Raw genomic sequence first — 14,779 nt, 5'->3', positions numbered from 1 at the left:
ACTGCGATGGATCATACACACGGTCGGGATTCCCGACCAAAGCTCTCATCAGAATTTTCCAGACGGGAAAACATCTCGTGTGTACTCGGTTTTCCCCCGGGATTTCCGACAGATCTTTTCCCATCAAGAATCCTGGTCTTGTGTACGAGGTATAAGCTGAAAGTAAGGTCTAGGGAGTCTTTTTAAGGCAATCCTACCGAGCTACATAACACTTTGTTTGTCACTCAGGTCAAGGATTAAATTAAGGGCTTTAGGCAATAGTCAAGCGGAGTGGCTGACCATTCAATTTTCTGGTGGGGGGGGGGTAGCTTTGATAGGATGGATCAAACAGTTAAAAGGAAGACTGATTTGGAACAAAGAGATGTTAATATTTAAATTCAGGGCTGTGACGGTTCACCAATATACTCACTTAATAGAAGAGTACTATGAATGGATTTGTTTACTAATGCAAATAATTTCAAATGCACTGAAGCTGGTATGGCAGTGGAATGTTAAAAAACTTTATGCACTTCATAAAGCCTTCTCCCAGACAGGGGACACAATGATATCACACAGCCATTGTAATTCATGGGGAGTGCCTGGCATAATCTCCAAGATACTGCTATAGCACAGAGCATTTTTTTAAACTACTTGCTTAGTGCAGTTAGCTTCAAATTGCAATTCTTGTCTATCTTTTTAAGTTTCCGTTTTGAAAATGTATGGGTAGTTTAAAATAGTATAAAAAAGTAAATAAATATTTTACATATTTACATACCGTAGTTGGTAAGTTTGAATAAATACACCAGTTTATCCAGTTCGACCTGAGTGTGTGTCACTATTTTCTATATCCCTGTCCATTGTGATCATTAAGAAACATATCTAAAACATTTTTCTTATTTATCTACACTCCCTGCTGACAGCACCAACTGTGGAAAGGGGTTCCACATCCTTACCGCTCTAACAGTAAAAAAAACCCTTGCACAGTTTGAGGCTGTTCTCGTCTAACTTCATTTTGTGGCTGTGTATCTTTTAGAGACCTAAGATTAAATAGTTACCTGACAATGCTGCAGTCACCATTCAAAGATATGTATAAACTGTACACATCCCCTCTTAAGCATCTCTTCTCCTGGGAGAATACTCTTAATGTTTGTAGTCATTCTCATAACTGAGGTCCCCCAGCCCCCAATTAGCTTTGCTGCCCTTCTTTAGACTCTTGACAGTTTAAGCTCATTCTTCCTGAGGATTGGTAACCAGAACTTGATAACATACTTAAGATGTGGCTGTACTAGAGTTTTGTAAAGTGGTAGAATTATAATTTTATCTCTTGAGCAAATACCTTTTTAATGCATGCTAATAGTCTGATGACCTTGCTTGCTGCAGCATGGGATTACATGTCGTGGAAATAGGATGTCCTCTCACTCTGACTCCTGCTGGTTGTCTTGTGAGTTGAGGAAGGGGGATGTTGATCTGTGCCTTTGTCAGGGGACGAGTAGAAGGTATCTGTACTGGTAGTTTCTGTATTGTTGAGGAAAGGGGTGTTGTATGTATTGAGGAAGGGGGCATACTACACTGAATGGTCTGTACTGGTGGAGGGGGGGTTTTAAACTGAGAAATCTGTTCTGGGAAGTGGGGATTGTCTGTGTTGAGGGGTCTGCACTGCGGGGAAGAAAAATGTTTTCTATTTCTGAGGGCAAGTGTGCTGGGGTGGGTGAATTGGGATGTCTGTACTGAGAGATCTCTACTGGGGAGGAGGGGGTGTTGTCTGTATTGACGGGTCTGTCTTGGGGGTGTTCTTTGCTTGGGTGTCCATACTGAGGTACTGGGCTGGGAGAGGGGATTTAGGAAAGGAGTCTGAGCTGAGTTGCTCTGCCTGTGCTGGGGAGAAGTTTGTATTGGGGGGTTTGTGCTGTGGGGGTCTATCTGTACTGAGGTGTCTGTGCTGTGGGCTAGGGGAGGGTCAATGGTCAGTCTGTTCTGGGGAGTTCATCTGGAGTAGGTCTGTGGTCAGACTGTGCAGAGGGGGTCTTTGCTGGGATGTTGGTCTGTGCTGGGGGTGAGGGGTGTCTGCATTAAGGGGTTTGTGCTGGGGGACATCTGTACTGAGGGGTCTGTGTTGGAGATGTTGGTCTGTGCTGGGAGCAGAGTCTATACGTAGGGGGTCTGTGTTGGGGGGGGGTTGATTAGGAAGAGAATCTCTACTGAAGGGTTTGTTTTGGGGGAACTGCACTGAAGGGGGAGGCTGGGAGGGGGTATTTAGGGAAGCCTTGTATTGTGGGTGAGGGAATATTTGTACTGTGGAGAAAATGGGCTGGGAGTGGGTTATTTGACTTGAGAATATTTTGTTGCACTTTGTAAAGTGACATGTTGTTTATGTACTTCTATACTCCTTGCACTATAGACACTAATTTGTCAAAACTGGAGAAGACAGAATTTGAAGCAGCTGTGCATGACAAACGCAATCAGCTTCTATATTTAACTTTTAATGCTTAACTGGAAGCAAGCTAAAGATAGAGATGGTTGGTTGTCATACACAGCTGCCCCAGATTTGATCTGCGCCCGTTCTGATAAATTTCTTCCAAAACTGTGTTTTACATTTCATACTCCTGCATATAATAACATATATTACATTCTTTGTTAAGGTCAGCCATGTGCAGAAAAGTATATCAAAGGGTTTTATTTAATTCAAATGAGTGTGCCGAGGTTTGTACTTGTGTGTTACACTTTTGAGGTTCATTATGGTCCAATATGACCAATCTGTCATTAAAGTGGAATTTTACCCATAACAACTTGATAAATATAATGTTCTTTAGCAAAAAATTATACGTTCCGTATTAATAATTATGGTACCACAATTAATGTGTGCAGTAAATTGCCCCCAGCATTGTTCCTGTTTTTTTTTTCATGTTGGAGGCTGCAATCTTGCTGAAACCCAAAGCCCCTGAACAGCGATAAATCTTTAGGCTGTCACCAGATAGGCCTCTACAAATTTTGCACAGTGCCTAAAAATAGAGAGCAACTGAGAATGTGCAGAGCAGGGTGAGACGGTGTATTACTGGATTTTAAAAACAATATAGGCACTTCCTTTTAATCTTTTACATAGCTATACCTGCAGAAGGGGCCCAGCCTGAAGTGATCTAGCAGGACTTAATTTTCTGACTAAAGTTACACTTTAAAGCATATTTTGTGGGTAAAAGGACTGTGGCATATACAGTATGTGTTACGTATAGGGGGATTCATTTAAGCTTCTCTGGTAGCACAATTTGACAACACTCACACTTTGGCATGCTTTATTTGTTTAGAATTGTTTTTGGGGGGGTGCAAAATAAAATCAATGTTCCCAGGTGCCATATGTACTCGGTATGTAGTGTGTAACTTGCATGCATAATCTTAGCTTTCAAGATCATTACTTTAAATGTTTCAATATACTGTACCTAATGAACCTAACCTGCCATAAAGCTGCTCACTCCTCTTTTCTAAATACGCTCTCTTGTAAAGTATCATCATATATTAAAAGAGATACATCTTTTTTAGGGCACAATGTACTAATTTTAATGTATGATATGAGCATGCATCTATAACAATGTAACAAATGATGGATGGGATTTTTCCTGCCATCGTTGTAAATCTCTGAACAATAAAGTTTTCCACAGGCCACATCTGTGTCAGGAAACTTGGAAATGTTACTAGTGGCTGGGCACACAGATGGACTACAAGGTTAATTTACAATTGCCTGGTCTAGTAATTAACTGCTACAATAATCATATATATGCAGCTGTGCATTATTTTCACCAGCTACATAGATCAGCTCTGGATGTTTCTCATAAAATGGATTGACTGTCTGCTTGTCATTACACTCAGCAGATTGCCAAATGATCAAAGTTTGAGCTGTTGAAATATTTATAGCAAGTGGAGCTTTATCTATTACAGAAGCTGAATTTGTAAATTTCGTGATAAACAGAAACATGTAGATAATCCTCAGTACACTGTTATCATATCATGTTGACAATGATTGTACAAATTAAACAGATACTGTAATTTTCCCATATTCATAGCTTTGTGAACATGATGTCTTCTGTTCTTCATGACAAAGTACCTGTAATTCTTAAACAAATACTCGCTAAAGACTGGCAGTTGTTTACATTAAAGTCGTTTAGAAATGTAAATCCCTAAAATCGAGCGCAGGTGCTACGCGTTGAACTGTGAGCCATAAAAGATTAGGAAATTACAGCTTTTAGAAGATCTCATTATTTCAAGCGCTTCCAGTCGCCTATGACAGTGTTGCTATATCGAGTCAATGGGGCCAGATTAATTACTGTCATGTTATATTAGTACAAGCTCTAGGTGACACTGCTTTTTATGTGTAGGCCACACAAACAACACAATGGGGTTTATTTACGAAAGGAAAATCCACTCTGCACTACAAGTGCAAACTACAAGTGCAAAGTGCACTTGAAATTGTACTGAAAGTGCACTTGGAAGTGCAGTCGCTGTAGATCTGAGGGGTAGATCTGAAATGAGGGGAAGCTCTGCTGATTTCATCATCCAATCATGTGCAAGGTAAAAATGCTCTTTTTTACTTTCCTTGCATGTCCCTCTCGGGTCTACAGTGAATGCACTTCCAAGTGCAATTTCAAGTGCACTTTGCACTTGTAGTTTGCACTTGTAGTGCAAAGTGTATTTTCCTTTCGTAAATAACCCCCAATATATAGCATGTTCACACAGAAAGTGCATATTCAGTAGGGTGATGCAAAAAAAAATCATGGTGTATGAAATGCATGGGCCGATAATAATGAATCATATTTAAGTGTACTGTTGTGAGATCAGTTAAAGGAACTCTGAACCTCTGACAGCACCTAAACAGAATCCATCGCTTTGCTCAAGTTAGGCTAATAACAGAGCTAATGACCTTCTCCCCCCCATATCACAGTGTTCATGCTAGGTGATTGGCTGCTTAGGTCCAAGCACAGCATCCTGTGAGGAAGAAAAGTCTGCCATATGCTCACCCACTCCCACAAATAAATTAAATAGTGGGAGAGTGGTGAAGCTGAGTATAAGTGAGTGAGGGGCTCTGATGCTTAGCCAATGCTAATCCAAAGCATTGCTTCACTACCTTTCACCATTGTAAAAAAAACAACCAGGAGATGGTCATCTATTTCTGGACCTCTTTTTATAAACATCACTTCAGAAATAACACTTGGGAAGCCAGTGACTTCATTAAAGAGGAAATAAACCCTGATGGGTTTTACTTCCTCTCCCCCCCCCTCCGTAAAAGTAAAAGCATAATGGGCTAGTATGCATCGCAACTTACCTGCAAACAAAGCCCATGATGTCCGCGATGTTTCCACTGGTGGTCGCATCCATCTTCACCCCTCTTCCTTCTGGGGCCGTGGACTCCGGCTCTGTGACTGGCCAGAGTCGCGTGATGTCACTCCCACCAGTCACTGCATGAGCCCCTTAGAAACGGCACTTCTTTCTTCAGTGCGCATTTGCCGTTGACGTCCGCGCAAGCGTATATAGTAAATATCTCCTAAACCGTGTAGGTTTAGGAGATATTTCCAGTACATACAGGTAAGCCTTATTATAGGTTTACCTGTAGGTAAAGTAGTGTAACTACTTTACAACCACTTTTATGGCTGTGAATTGAGCCTTCATCTGATTGCTCGGTTTAACCGCTTGCTGACCAGCAGGTAGGCTCATTCCCGCAAACCGTTGTAGCTGTACGTCGGTCTCTTTAAGCGGGATAGCGGGCACAGCGAGGGTTGCAATGACCGCTGGCCACGAGCGATCACAGTCACGAGAGGCAGAATAGGGTCGTGTGTGTAATTACACACAGCCCTGGTCTGTTCTGTTAGGAGAGACAGATCGTGAGTTCCTACAAGCTGGGAACCACGATCTGTCATCTCCTATAGTGAGTCCCCTTCCCCACAGTTATAACACACATTAGGGAACACAGTTAACCCCTTGATTGCCCCTAGTGTTAATCCCTTCCCTGCCAGTGACATTTACACAGTAATCAGTACATTTTTATAGCACTAATCGTATAAATGACAATGGTCCCAAAAATGTTTCAAAAGTGTCCCATATAATGTTGCAGTACCATGTGAGATATCACCGTGATTGTTAGAGTGAGAGCAATAATTCTAGGCCTCCTCTGTAACTCAAAACATGCAACCTGTCAAATTTTTTAAATGTCGCCTATGGAGATCTTTAAGGGTAAAAGTTTGTCGCCATCATATGTCATCATTGTGAGTAGTGGAAGCCCACTAACAACAGCAATATACACCAGCAGATGATGTCAAAACAGTCAACATTTGGAATATATCCAGTATTAAGACCCATTGCAGAGCCTGAAAAAGTTGCACGGTGCTCCCCAATGACATGCTAGCATTGCTTGCTGGATTAAACTCTATACTTTTGTAAATAAGCTTGTTCTTTAGATTTTTATCTAGGTAATACTGTCTTTTCTTAATTTGCAGGGGGTGAAATCACGAAACCCAAATTTACCCAGTATTTTCGTGGCAGTATAGCTGGACTCACTCTATGCCCTGGCAAAGTAGAGAGCCAAACAGTTATTTCCTGCTGGCAGGCCTGCAGAGAAGGACTGGACATCACTTCTCTGGAAAACATAGGACAAGGTGTTAAGGTAAGATAAACCTTTAGAAGTGATAAAAAATAGTTGCTTCAAAGGCTTATAACAGAATTTCAGTCACCTGAACTCATTGGGGAAAGACATCTTGTAAACTAAACTGACAAAGGGCTATTAATTCAAAATGTAATGTTTTTTTTAACTGAATGTGCTTAGGCCCTAATATTGCTTTGTGCAAAATACAAACCTCCTGAGACTCATTCTGTAAAGACAATATGGTAATGTATACCAAAAATAAGCCTGCATTATAAAATATTTTTTTGGCCACTGTGTTGGTACTATTTGCAAATGAAAATTATTAGGGCGATGAGCTCTACTACTCACTAGAGCCCAAAACACAACTTTTATTTAATTCATTAATACATATCTTTATTTTATTTACTTGTTTAACTATTAATCTTTATTGAAGAATTTTAACAGTAATAAGACAAACAGTTGAGTCACTGTAACAGTCAGGTAATATCACAAAAGAGGATACAAAGAAAGCTTATATTTAGGTTGAAAGACACAACCATGTGACTCATTTACTAATAGAGAGAGAGAGCATTAAGACCCATTAAAGTAAAATTCTATTTCACAAATCCTCTCATGGATTTTTATGGAGTATCAACTCATATATTAGGTACAAGTGTGACTATAATACCTATAGAGAGACTACAATTGAGATCTGATTTTTGTGGACTTGCTTATTGGATTAAATGTCCATAAGCAGCGAGCACGCTATAGAGCACTCTTTAAGCTTACACGTGTGTGAGTATTTTTTAAATATGAGGGGGAAAGCCTTTTAAGGACCTATGCAATTTGTACTGAAACTTCTAAAATGTATTCTTGAACATAATTATTCCTGTTTAATGGAAACATTTGCAGGCAATTAGAAGGTTTACAGGCAATTAGCAGGTACGACAATGGGCACTGCATGTGCATCTACCTACGCCAACTTTTTTTTTAGGCTGGTGGAAGGACAGTTGTATTTGTCAAGAATATGCTTCAGTATACCTCGAACATATTTCTGTGGATGAAGTTCATAGATGATATATTCATTCTTTGGAATGGAACCAGAGAAACCTTCCAGCCGTTTGTGGCACATCTCAATGAGAATGGTATATTCTTTACTAGTGTGATAGATTGGGGCACAACCTACTTCCTAGACCTTAACACCTTTAGAGAGGACTATGGTGTAATTCAAACAGCAATCTATCTGAAACCCACCCAAACCCACATCCACAAATAGCCTTTTGCATTGGAAAAAAACATCACAATGCGGATGTCTTTTCAATAGATTTACACAAAGTGAATATCCTAGCAGGGATCTATTGAAATCATTTGATAGAGTGATTGTTAGTACAGAAAATAACCAAGGAAGACAAGTTTCTTAGTAACTTATAAGCGGGCTAAGAACCTAATGGATGTTTGAACAAAATTCCTATAGTGACACGTAATCCAACCTGGCTGCCAGAAAAACATAAGGGATGACATTGCTGTGGTCATTCCAAGGCCTGCACATTTAAACCAACTATTGAGGAATTTCTGGACCCTACAATGGGGGAAAATGTGACAATTTGATTAATTTACTATTGTACTATTTACTACTTTACTATTGTAGTTCTGATGGAATATTTTATATTGCCAGCTGTTCATGTCCTCTGCTATATAGTGTATAGGTAAGACCACCCCTAGGTCCAGCAGTGGGTCTTAGAACATGGTATTGCTGGGATTTTGAAAAAAGAAAGACCCATAGCAAGGCATATTTGGTCCAAACATTATGGAAAATCTGAATGCCTCAAATTTTGTGTAGTGCAAGATGTAAACATGGGCCCAAGAAAAGGAGATCTAGACAAAAAGTTATTAACAGCAGAGGCAAAATGGATCTTTAAATTGGGCTCAAGGGTACCTTATGAAGGTTTTACCTATTTGCCATTTGTACACGATTAATATCCTCAAAGATTTCCTTTGAGATTGGTATGACATGGCTGGACATAGCTCAAATTCGTCCACCTGTTGTTATTAAATAAATAAATCAGCCATTAAAGGGTATGAAGAATGTTTCACACAAAGGTGACAGTCTCCTCAGTAAGATAATATGTAAAATGCAGGATAAACATTGGTATTGGTTCTCAAAAGTTGCAAGTGCAAAAGCAACAATAAGTTAGTATAATGAACACAAGGTAGCCTACATAAGTGCCATTCTCAGCTGCAGAGGTGCGCAGTTTGGATGATATCATTGTGCACATGGCACAATGATGTTTGGAATGGCGTGATAATGTGTTCAGCAAAGCGGCATGATGAGCATTGCCCATCCTGTTATTAGAATTGATTTTGATATTTCTGTATGAGGCCGGCTGTTGGCAAATGTCATAGGGCTGCTCCAGTTTCTGGATTTATCCTAACAATAATGTTGAGATTCACCCAAATTCCTGACCAGTAGCTACCTCAGCTTCTCAGTGTGCACAGAGTCTGAGCTAGCCACTTTCGCCCCCTTCACAGCCCGGCATTCTAGTGAGCGCTGAGGGGCAGTACAGAGAGCTAGTGACTGACAGTCACTGCTTTATGCTCAGTGAGGACCAAGAACTAAGCAATCAGCGGTCATGCAATTGCTCAGTTCTCAATCTTAGAGGTGGCAGGGGACAGCTGCAGCGTCGGTCCTATGCTGCAGTCACATAGGTTAGTATGCATGCTTGTTTTTTTGGTATCCTGCACTTCTCCTTTAACAGAGGAAGTGAGAATCAGGTTAGAACGTGGCCACGGTTTAGCAGTTAAGCTTATAAAAACTTTTACAAAGGCATACTTATGTACCTTCTAACTTCAGAGAGGCCAGCAGGACTTCAGAATAAACATACTTACTATATAAGAACTCTGCTTGAAGCTATTGAATCTTTAAAATCTTTTATCACAGCTCTCTTATCTCATTAATCATATGGAACAGGTTTGGGGTATTTGCGTTAGTTAGATCAAGCTGACTTTTATACTTTTCACATACAAAAATAAATCTTTGATATGGAAATATGAGTACAGACACCAAGGTGCTACATAGTTACAAGAGCTAAAGTGGAGCTGTTATCTCAATGTGCCAAACTCAAGATACATAGATATATGACTCCATTCATTCCTTTTTTGCCTGAAGTGTAGACTTTTTAGCCACTTCTGTTCTAAGTAAAAGCAGGGGTAACTCAATTACAGACTAAGTTATGGCTGTCTGGTACCTGTACATTATTAATAGATAATGGACAATTAAACCAGGGATTCAAGAAGCTAATTTAAATAGTCCATGCATTAGCTACATGGTTTTTGTAGGAATGTCAAGTCAGAGTTAACTTCTTCTCCACTGTTCTCTGCATGTTTTCTCATATGGTTTTAGGAAGACAGAATAGTTTACTTTTTTTCCCCAGATAGGGAGGGGAGAATTATCTAAAAAGGAAGGGGACAGTACTGAAATGCGAAATGCTAATTTTTCTTTCACAACTGTTTACAATTCAATGTGATTTTCCACTCTGAGCTAATTATATTTTGTGGGAAAATATTCAAAGTAGAATATGTGTACAGCCATGGCAAAAGTTTTGAGAAAGACACAAATATTAATTTTCACACAGTCTGCTGCATCAGTGTTTTTAGATCTTTTTGTCAGACGTTACTATGGTATACTGAAGGTATACTTGCAAGCATTTCATAAATGTCAAAGGCTTTTATTGACAAATTACATTAAGTTTATGCAAAGAGTCAATATTTTCAGTTGTTGACCCTTTCAACTTGACCCACATCCTAACTAATGCAGCCCATTCTTGCATATTTAGAGTATGTCAGAATATGAAAGTTTTTTTGTTGTTAAAAAAGGCTCTTGAGGGTTGACCACAAGTTCTCAATTGGATTAAGGTCTGGAGAGTTTCCTGGCCATGAACCCAACATTTTGATGTTTTATTCTCCAAGCTCTATCGTGCTGAAAAGGGAACTGTTCGTCACCAAACTGTTCTTGGATGGTTGGGAGACATTGCTCTCGGAGGATGTTTTTGTACATTCTTTATTCATGGCTGCGTTTTTAGGCAAAACTGTGAGTGAGCCCATCCCCTTGGCCGAGAAGCAACCCCACACATGAGTGATCCCAGGATGCTTTACTGTTGGCATGACACATGACTGATGGTTGCACTCACCTTTTCTTCTCTGGACAAGGTTTTTTCTGGATGCCCCAAACAATCAGAAAGAGGATTCATCAAAGAAAATGCCTTTACCCCGGTCCTTAGAAGTCCTATCCCTGTACCTTTTGCAGAATATCAGTCTGTCCCTGATGTTTTTTCCTGGTTAGAAGTGGCTTTTTTTGCTGCACTTCCTCACACCAGGCCATCCTCTAAAAGTTTTTGCCTCACTGTAAATGCAGATGCACTCACACCTGCCTGCTGCCATTCCTTAACAAACCATGCACTGGTGCCCCGATCTCACAGCTGAATCAAGTGTAGGAGACGTCCTAGCACCTGCTGGTCTTTCTTGGGGGCGCCCTGAAGCCTTCTTAACAAATTCAGTGGAAATGTTTTTTATATGATTAAGTTAATTTCATGGCAAAGAGGACTTTTGCAATTAATTGTAATTCATCTGATCACTCTTCATAACATTCCAGAGTATATGCAAATTGCCATCATAAACACAAAGTCAGTAGACTTTGTGAAAATTAATATTTGTGTCATTCTCAAAACGTTTGGCCACAGCTGTACATTTTTACACTATGCACATAGGTATTGAAAATATAATTCTACACCTTTAAAAACAAATATATTTCACAGTTTCTATTTCATGTGCTGTTCATATTTCTCCATGTTGAAAAGTCATTAACATGCTTGGAATCTAAATATTGTCATACAGCTCAGTGAAACGACAATATAAAAACCGTTCTAGAATGTATTGACCTTATTTTTCCATGTCAATGCACTTAATAATTAACAAATATCATAATTGTTATGAATTTCCCAGTTTTTATCTGTTCAGTTTGGACTAAGACAATTTCCTTGTCTTCTCTTAGTACCATTTCAAACCCTTCTCAGTCCGTACTGATAATGGAAGGTGAAATATTGACAGCATCAACCAAGCTCTTCGGAAAGTTTCATATATCAACTCACGGCAGTTTCCGAAACACTGGAAAAAGACGACTGAGGGTGTCATCTAAAGTCCAGTAAGTGGCAACATAAAACACAAATAGCAGCTTTCAGAAGAAATGTGTGATTGTAGACACTGTCTGGTTTACAATGTTATGGGGTAATTGTCTCAGGTTTGCTAAGCCTTTGCCCCTAGCATTGCTTCTGTTTCCTCTTGCTGGAGTCTGCCAGTTTGCTAAATCCCAGAGCCCCTGAGTAGCAGTAAATCTTTAGGTTATCAGCAGATTGGTCTCTATTGGCTCTGTTTTTTTGGCACAGTGCAGAGAATAGAGAACCACGTGACCAACTGTGTCCAATCACATCTGGTCACAAATGCCAATCCCAGTTACTGGGTTCTCCTCCTCACACACTGATCCAGTGTGAGGAAGAGATTGCGGTAACAGAGAGTTACCATTTACAGTAGTACAACACAGTCTTCAGATTGCTCACAAAATAAAGAGGACCTGTCTATAAACCCATCAGAGTACCCGTCTCTAAACCCCTCAGAGTACCCGAGTACCTGTCCCAAGCCCATCAGAGTACCCCGAGTACCTGTCTCCAGCAAGCCCTTCACTGTAACCGAGTACCTGTCTCCAAGCCCATCACTGTAACCGAGTACCTGTCTCCAGCCCATCAGAGTACCCAAGTACTGTCTCCTCCGCCCATCAGAGTAATCGAGTACCTGTCTCCAGCCCATCAGAGTAACCGAGTACCTGTCTCCAGCCCATCAGATTAACCAAGTACCTATCACCAGCCCATCAGAGTACCTGAGTACCTTTCTGCAGCCCATCAGAGTACCCAAGTACCTGTCTCAGCCCATCAGAGTGATCGAGTACCTGTCTCCAGCTCATCAGAGTAACCGAGTACCTGTCTCCAGCCCATCAGATTAACCGAGTACCTGTCACCAGCCCATCAGAGTACCTGAGTACCTTTCTGCAGCCCATCAGAGTACCCAAGTACATGTCTCGTGGGTACTTGCATGTTGGACCTCTCTATGTGGCCAAGCTGTGTAAAAGCCTCACACAGGAGTAGCAGCATGTGTTTTGGGGTGCAATTTTTGATATGTACATGCTATGTGTTAAAGATATCTTAAAAAATTACAACTTTGTGTAAAAAATACCTTTTAATCTTCTTTCCATATTTTTTTTAAATCTCACACATGTGGTATCACCATACTCAGAACAAGTAGCAGAATGTGTTTTGGGGTGTCATTGCAAGTATGCCTATACCATGTGTGAAAAATAACTTGTTAATATCACAATTTTGTGTAAAAACAAAACTGAATTTCCTAATTTTCCTAAAAATTGTGGGGGAAAAATTTCAACTTCAAAAAACTTGCCTCTCACTAAAAACCTTGGACTGTCTACTTCCAAAAGACAGGTAATTTGGGGGGTATTTGTACTGTCCTAACATCAGGGCCTCAAGAAATGAGATAGGCTGTCAGTACATCAGGTGTGATCAATTTTCAGTGATTGGTACTATACCTTGTAGATTCTACACAGACTAAATAATATCCGGTAATTTGTGTTGTTTTTACCAAGGATATGTAGCAGTATACATTTTGACCCAAAGTTATGAACAAAATTTACTTATTTGCAAAATGTTATAATAGAAACAAAAAAAAACGTGTTTGTTTTTTAAAAACTTTCGCTTTTTTATTCACTTATATCGGGAAAAAAAATCAGTGGTGATTAAATAACACCAAAAGCTCTATTTGTGTAAAAAAAATGATAAAAATGTTTGGGTACAGTTTTGCATGACTGAGTAACTGTCATTCAAAGCGTACGAGCACTGAAAGCCTGAAATTGGTCTGGGCAGGAAGGGATGAAAGTGCCCTGTATTGAAGTGGTTAAAATAAATAAATAAATGCACATCTTTTTTGCAGGTAAAAAAAATGTGCATGAGCCTGCAAAGTATCAAAGCGGTCAGCAGATAGCGGGTGAAATGCAAGGCTCTTGCAGATAGTGTATGTAAGATGTTTGCTGCTACCTCATACGAGCAGGCAGTTACACACTGACAAGGAAGACTCAAGGAACTACCTAGAGTGCTTAACACCCCGCTGGTAGTTCATTGAGAACTACAAGACAACAACCACAAAGGTACATTCATGGAATGAATGACGCGGCTTAGTGGGCTGCATTTTTTTTATATTGTGACAGCGAGTGGGTTGGGGAAGATCCCCCACTCGCTGTCAAAACGAGCATGGGGGGTGGATCTGTAACATGTTACCCTAAATATGGGTGTAACATGTAACCTGTTACAAATGGCAAACTTTTATTTTAATGTATTTTAATGTATTGCTGTCAAAATATCTGTGTATACATTTATGCCAACTCAGCTAGTACTTATACTGAATCTATTATAAATACTGTACCAAGGTCTGGTTTGACTTGGGATACTACAAAGAGCAATGGTTGCATGTTAAAATGTCAGCAGGAAAGAAGAGTGGAGAAGGTTTGCATGATGCAGATACTATGATAGCTTCCAACTGCCCAAATAGCAAAGACGGGTGTGAGAGAGCTGATGCAAACCGTTTTGACAGTAGAAACAAGCAGGCTGTTTCCTCAATGTTTTATAAGTTTTGAGGATTATCTTGACCATGATAACTTTGTGGACTTGTAGGCTTGCTCTTCTTTGCACTTCCAGCAGAGATATGCCAACTGCAATGATGATGTGAATTTTGGACTAATTGGATCAATTGAGCCAGTGGATGTTTACCAATATTTTAACATTACTATAGCCCTAGTGATTTATCAATTATATTTTTTGCAAAATTAAAATTAAGTGATGAGTGAATTATGAAATACTTGTGAGAACACTTTTGAACAGACATTTCCTACAATGTTAGCACATTTCTGCAAGGGATTAAGGATTGTTTGCATACTCCTACAGAAATTTAATTCTACTTTCATTGTACATGCTGTGACATGGGTTTAGTATCATGGCAAAAAAAAAATCTGTCATCAAATTTGAGGATAGAGCTACTGTGCTACATTCAAGTGCTCACTAAGATATCTTCCATGGTTTCAGTTAACATGAC

General features: G+C 39.8%; 1 protein-coding gene across 1 annotated transcript in view; it reads left to right on the top strand.

Annotated features, from left to right (window-relative positions):
• Positions 1-14,779, top strand: part of CLSTN2 (calsyntenin 2) — a 1,124,690-nt gene that overhangs the window by 1,056,121 nt on the left and 53,790 nt on the right. The window contains 5 exon segments of the mRNA XM_040349061.1: positions 6,456-6,622; positions 11,628-11,636; positions 11,638-11,671; positions 11,674-11,735; positions 11,737-11,777. Of these exon segments, the coding sequence (XP_040204995.1) occupies positions 6,456-6,622; positions 11,628-11,636; positions 11,638-11,671; positions 11,674-11,735; positions 11,737-11,777 (313 nt within the window).

This window comes from Rana temporaria, chromosome 4 (genome assembly GCF_905171775.1).
Source record: "Rana temporaria chromosome 4, aRanTem1.1, whole genome shotgun sequence".
Classification (NCBI taxonomy): domain Eukaryota; kingdom Metazoa; phylum Chordata; class Amphibia; order Anura; family Ranidae; genus Rana; species Rana temporaria.
Note: the sequence above shows the minus strand (reverse complement) of the source record. Positions and strands in the feature narration are given on the sequence as shown.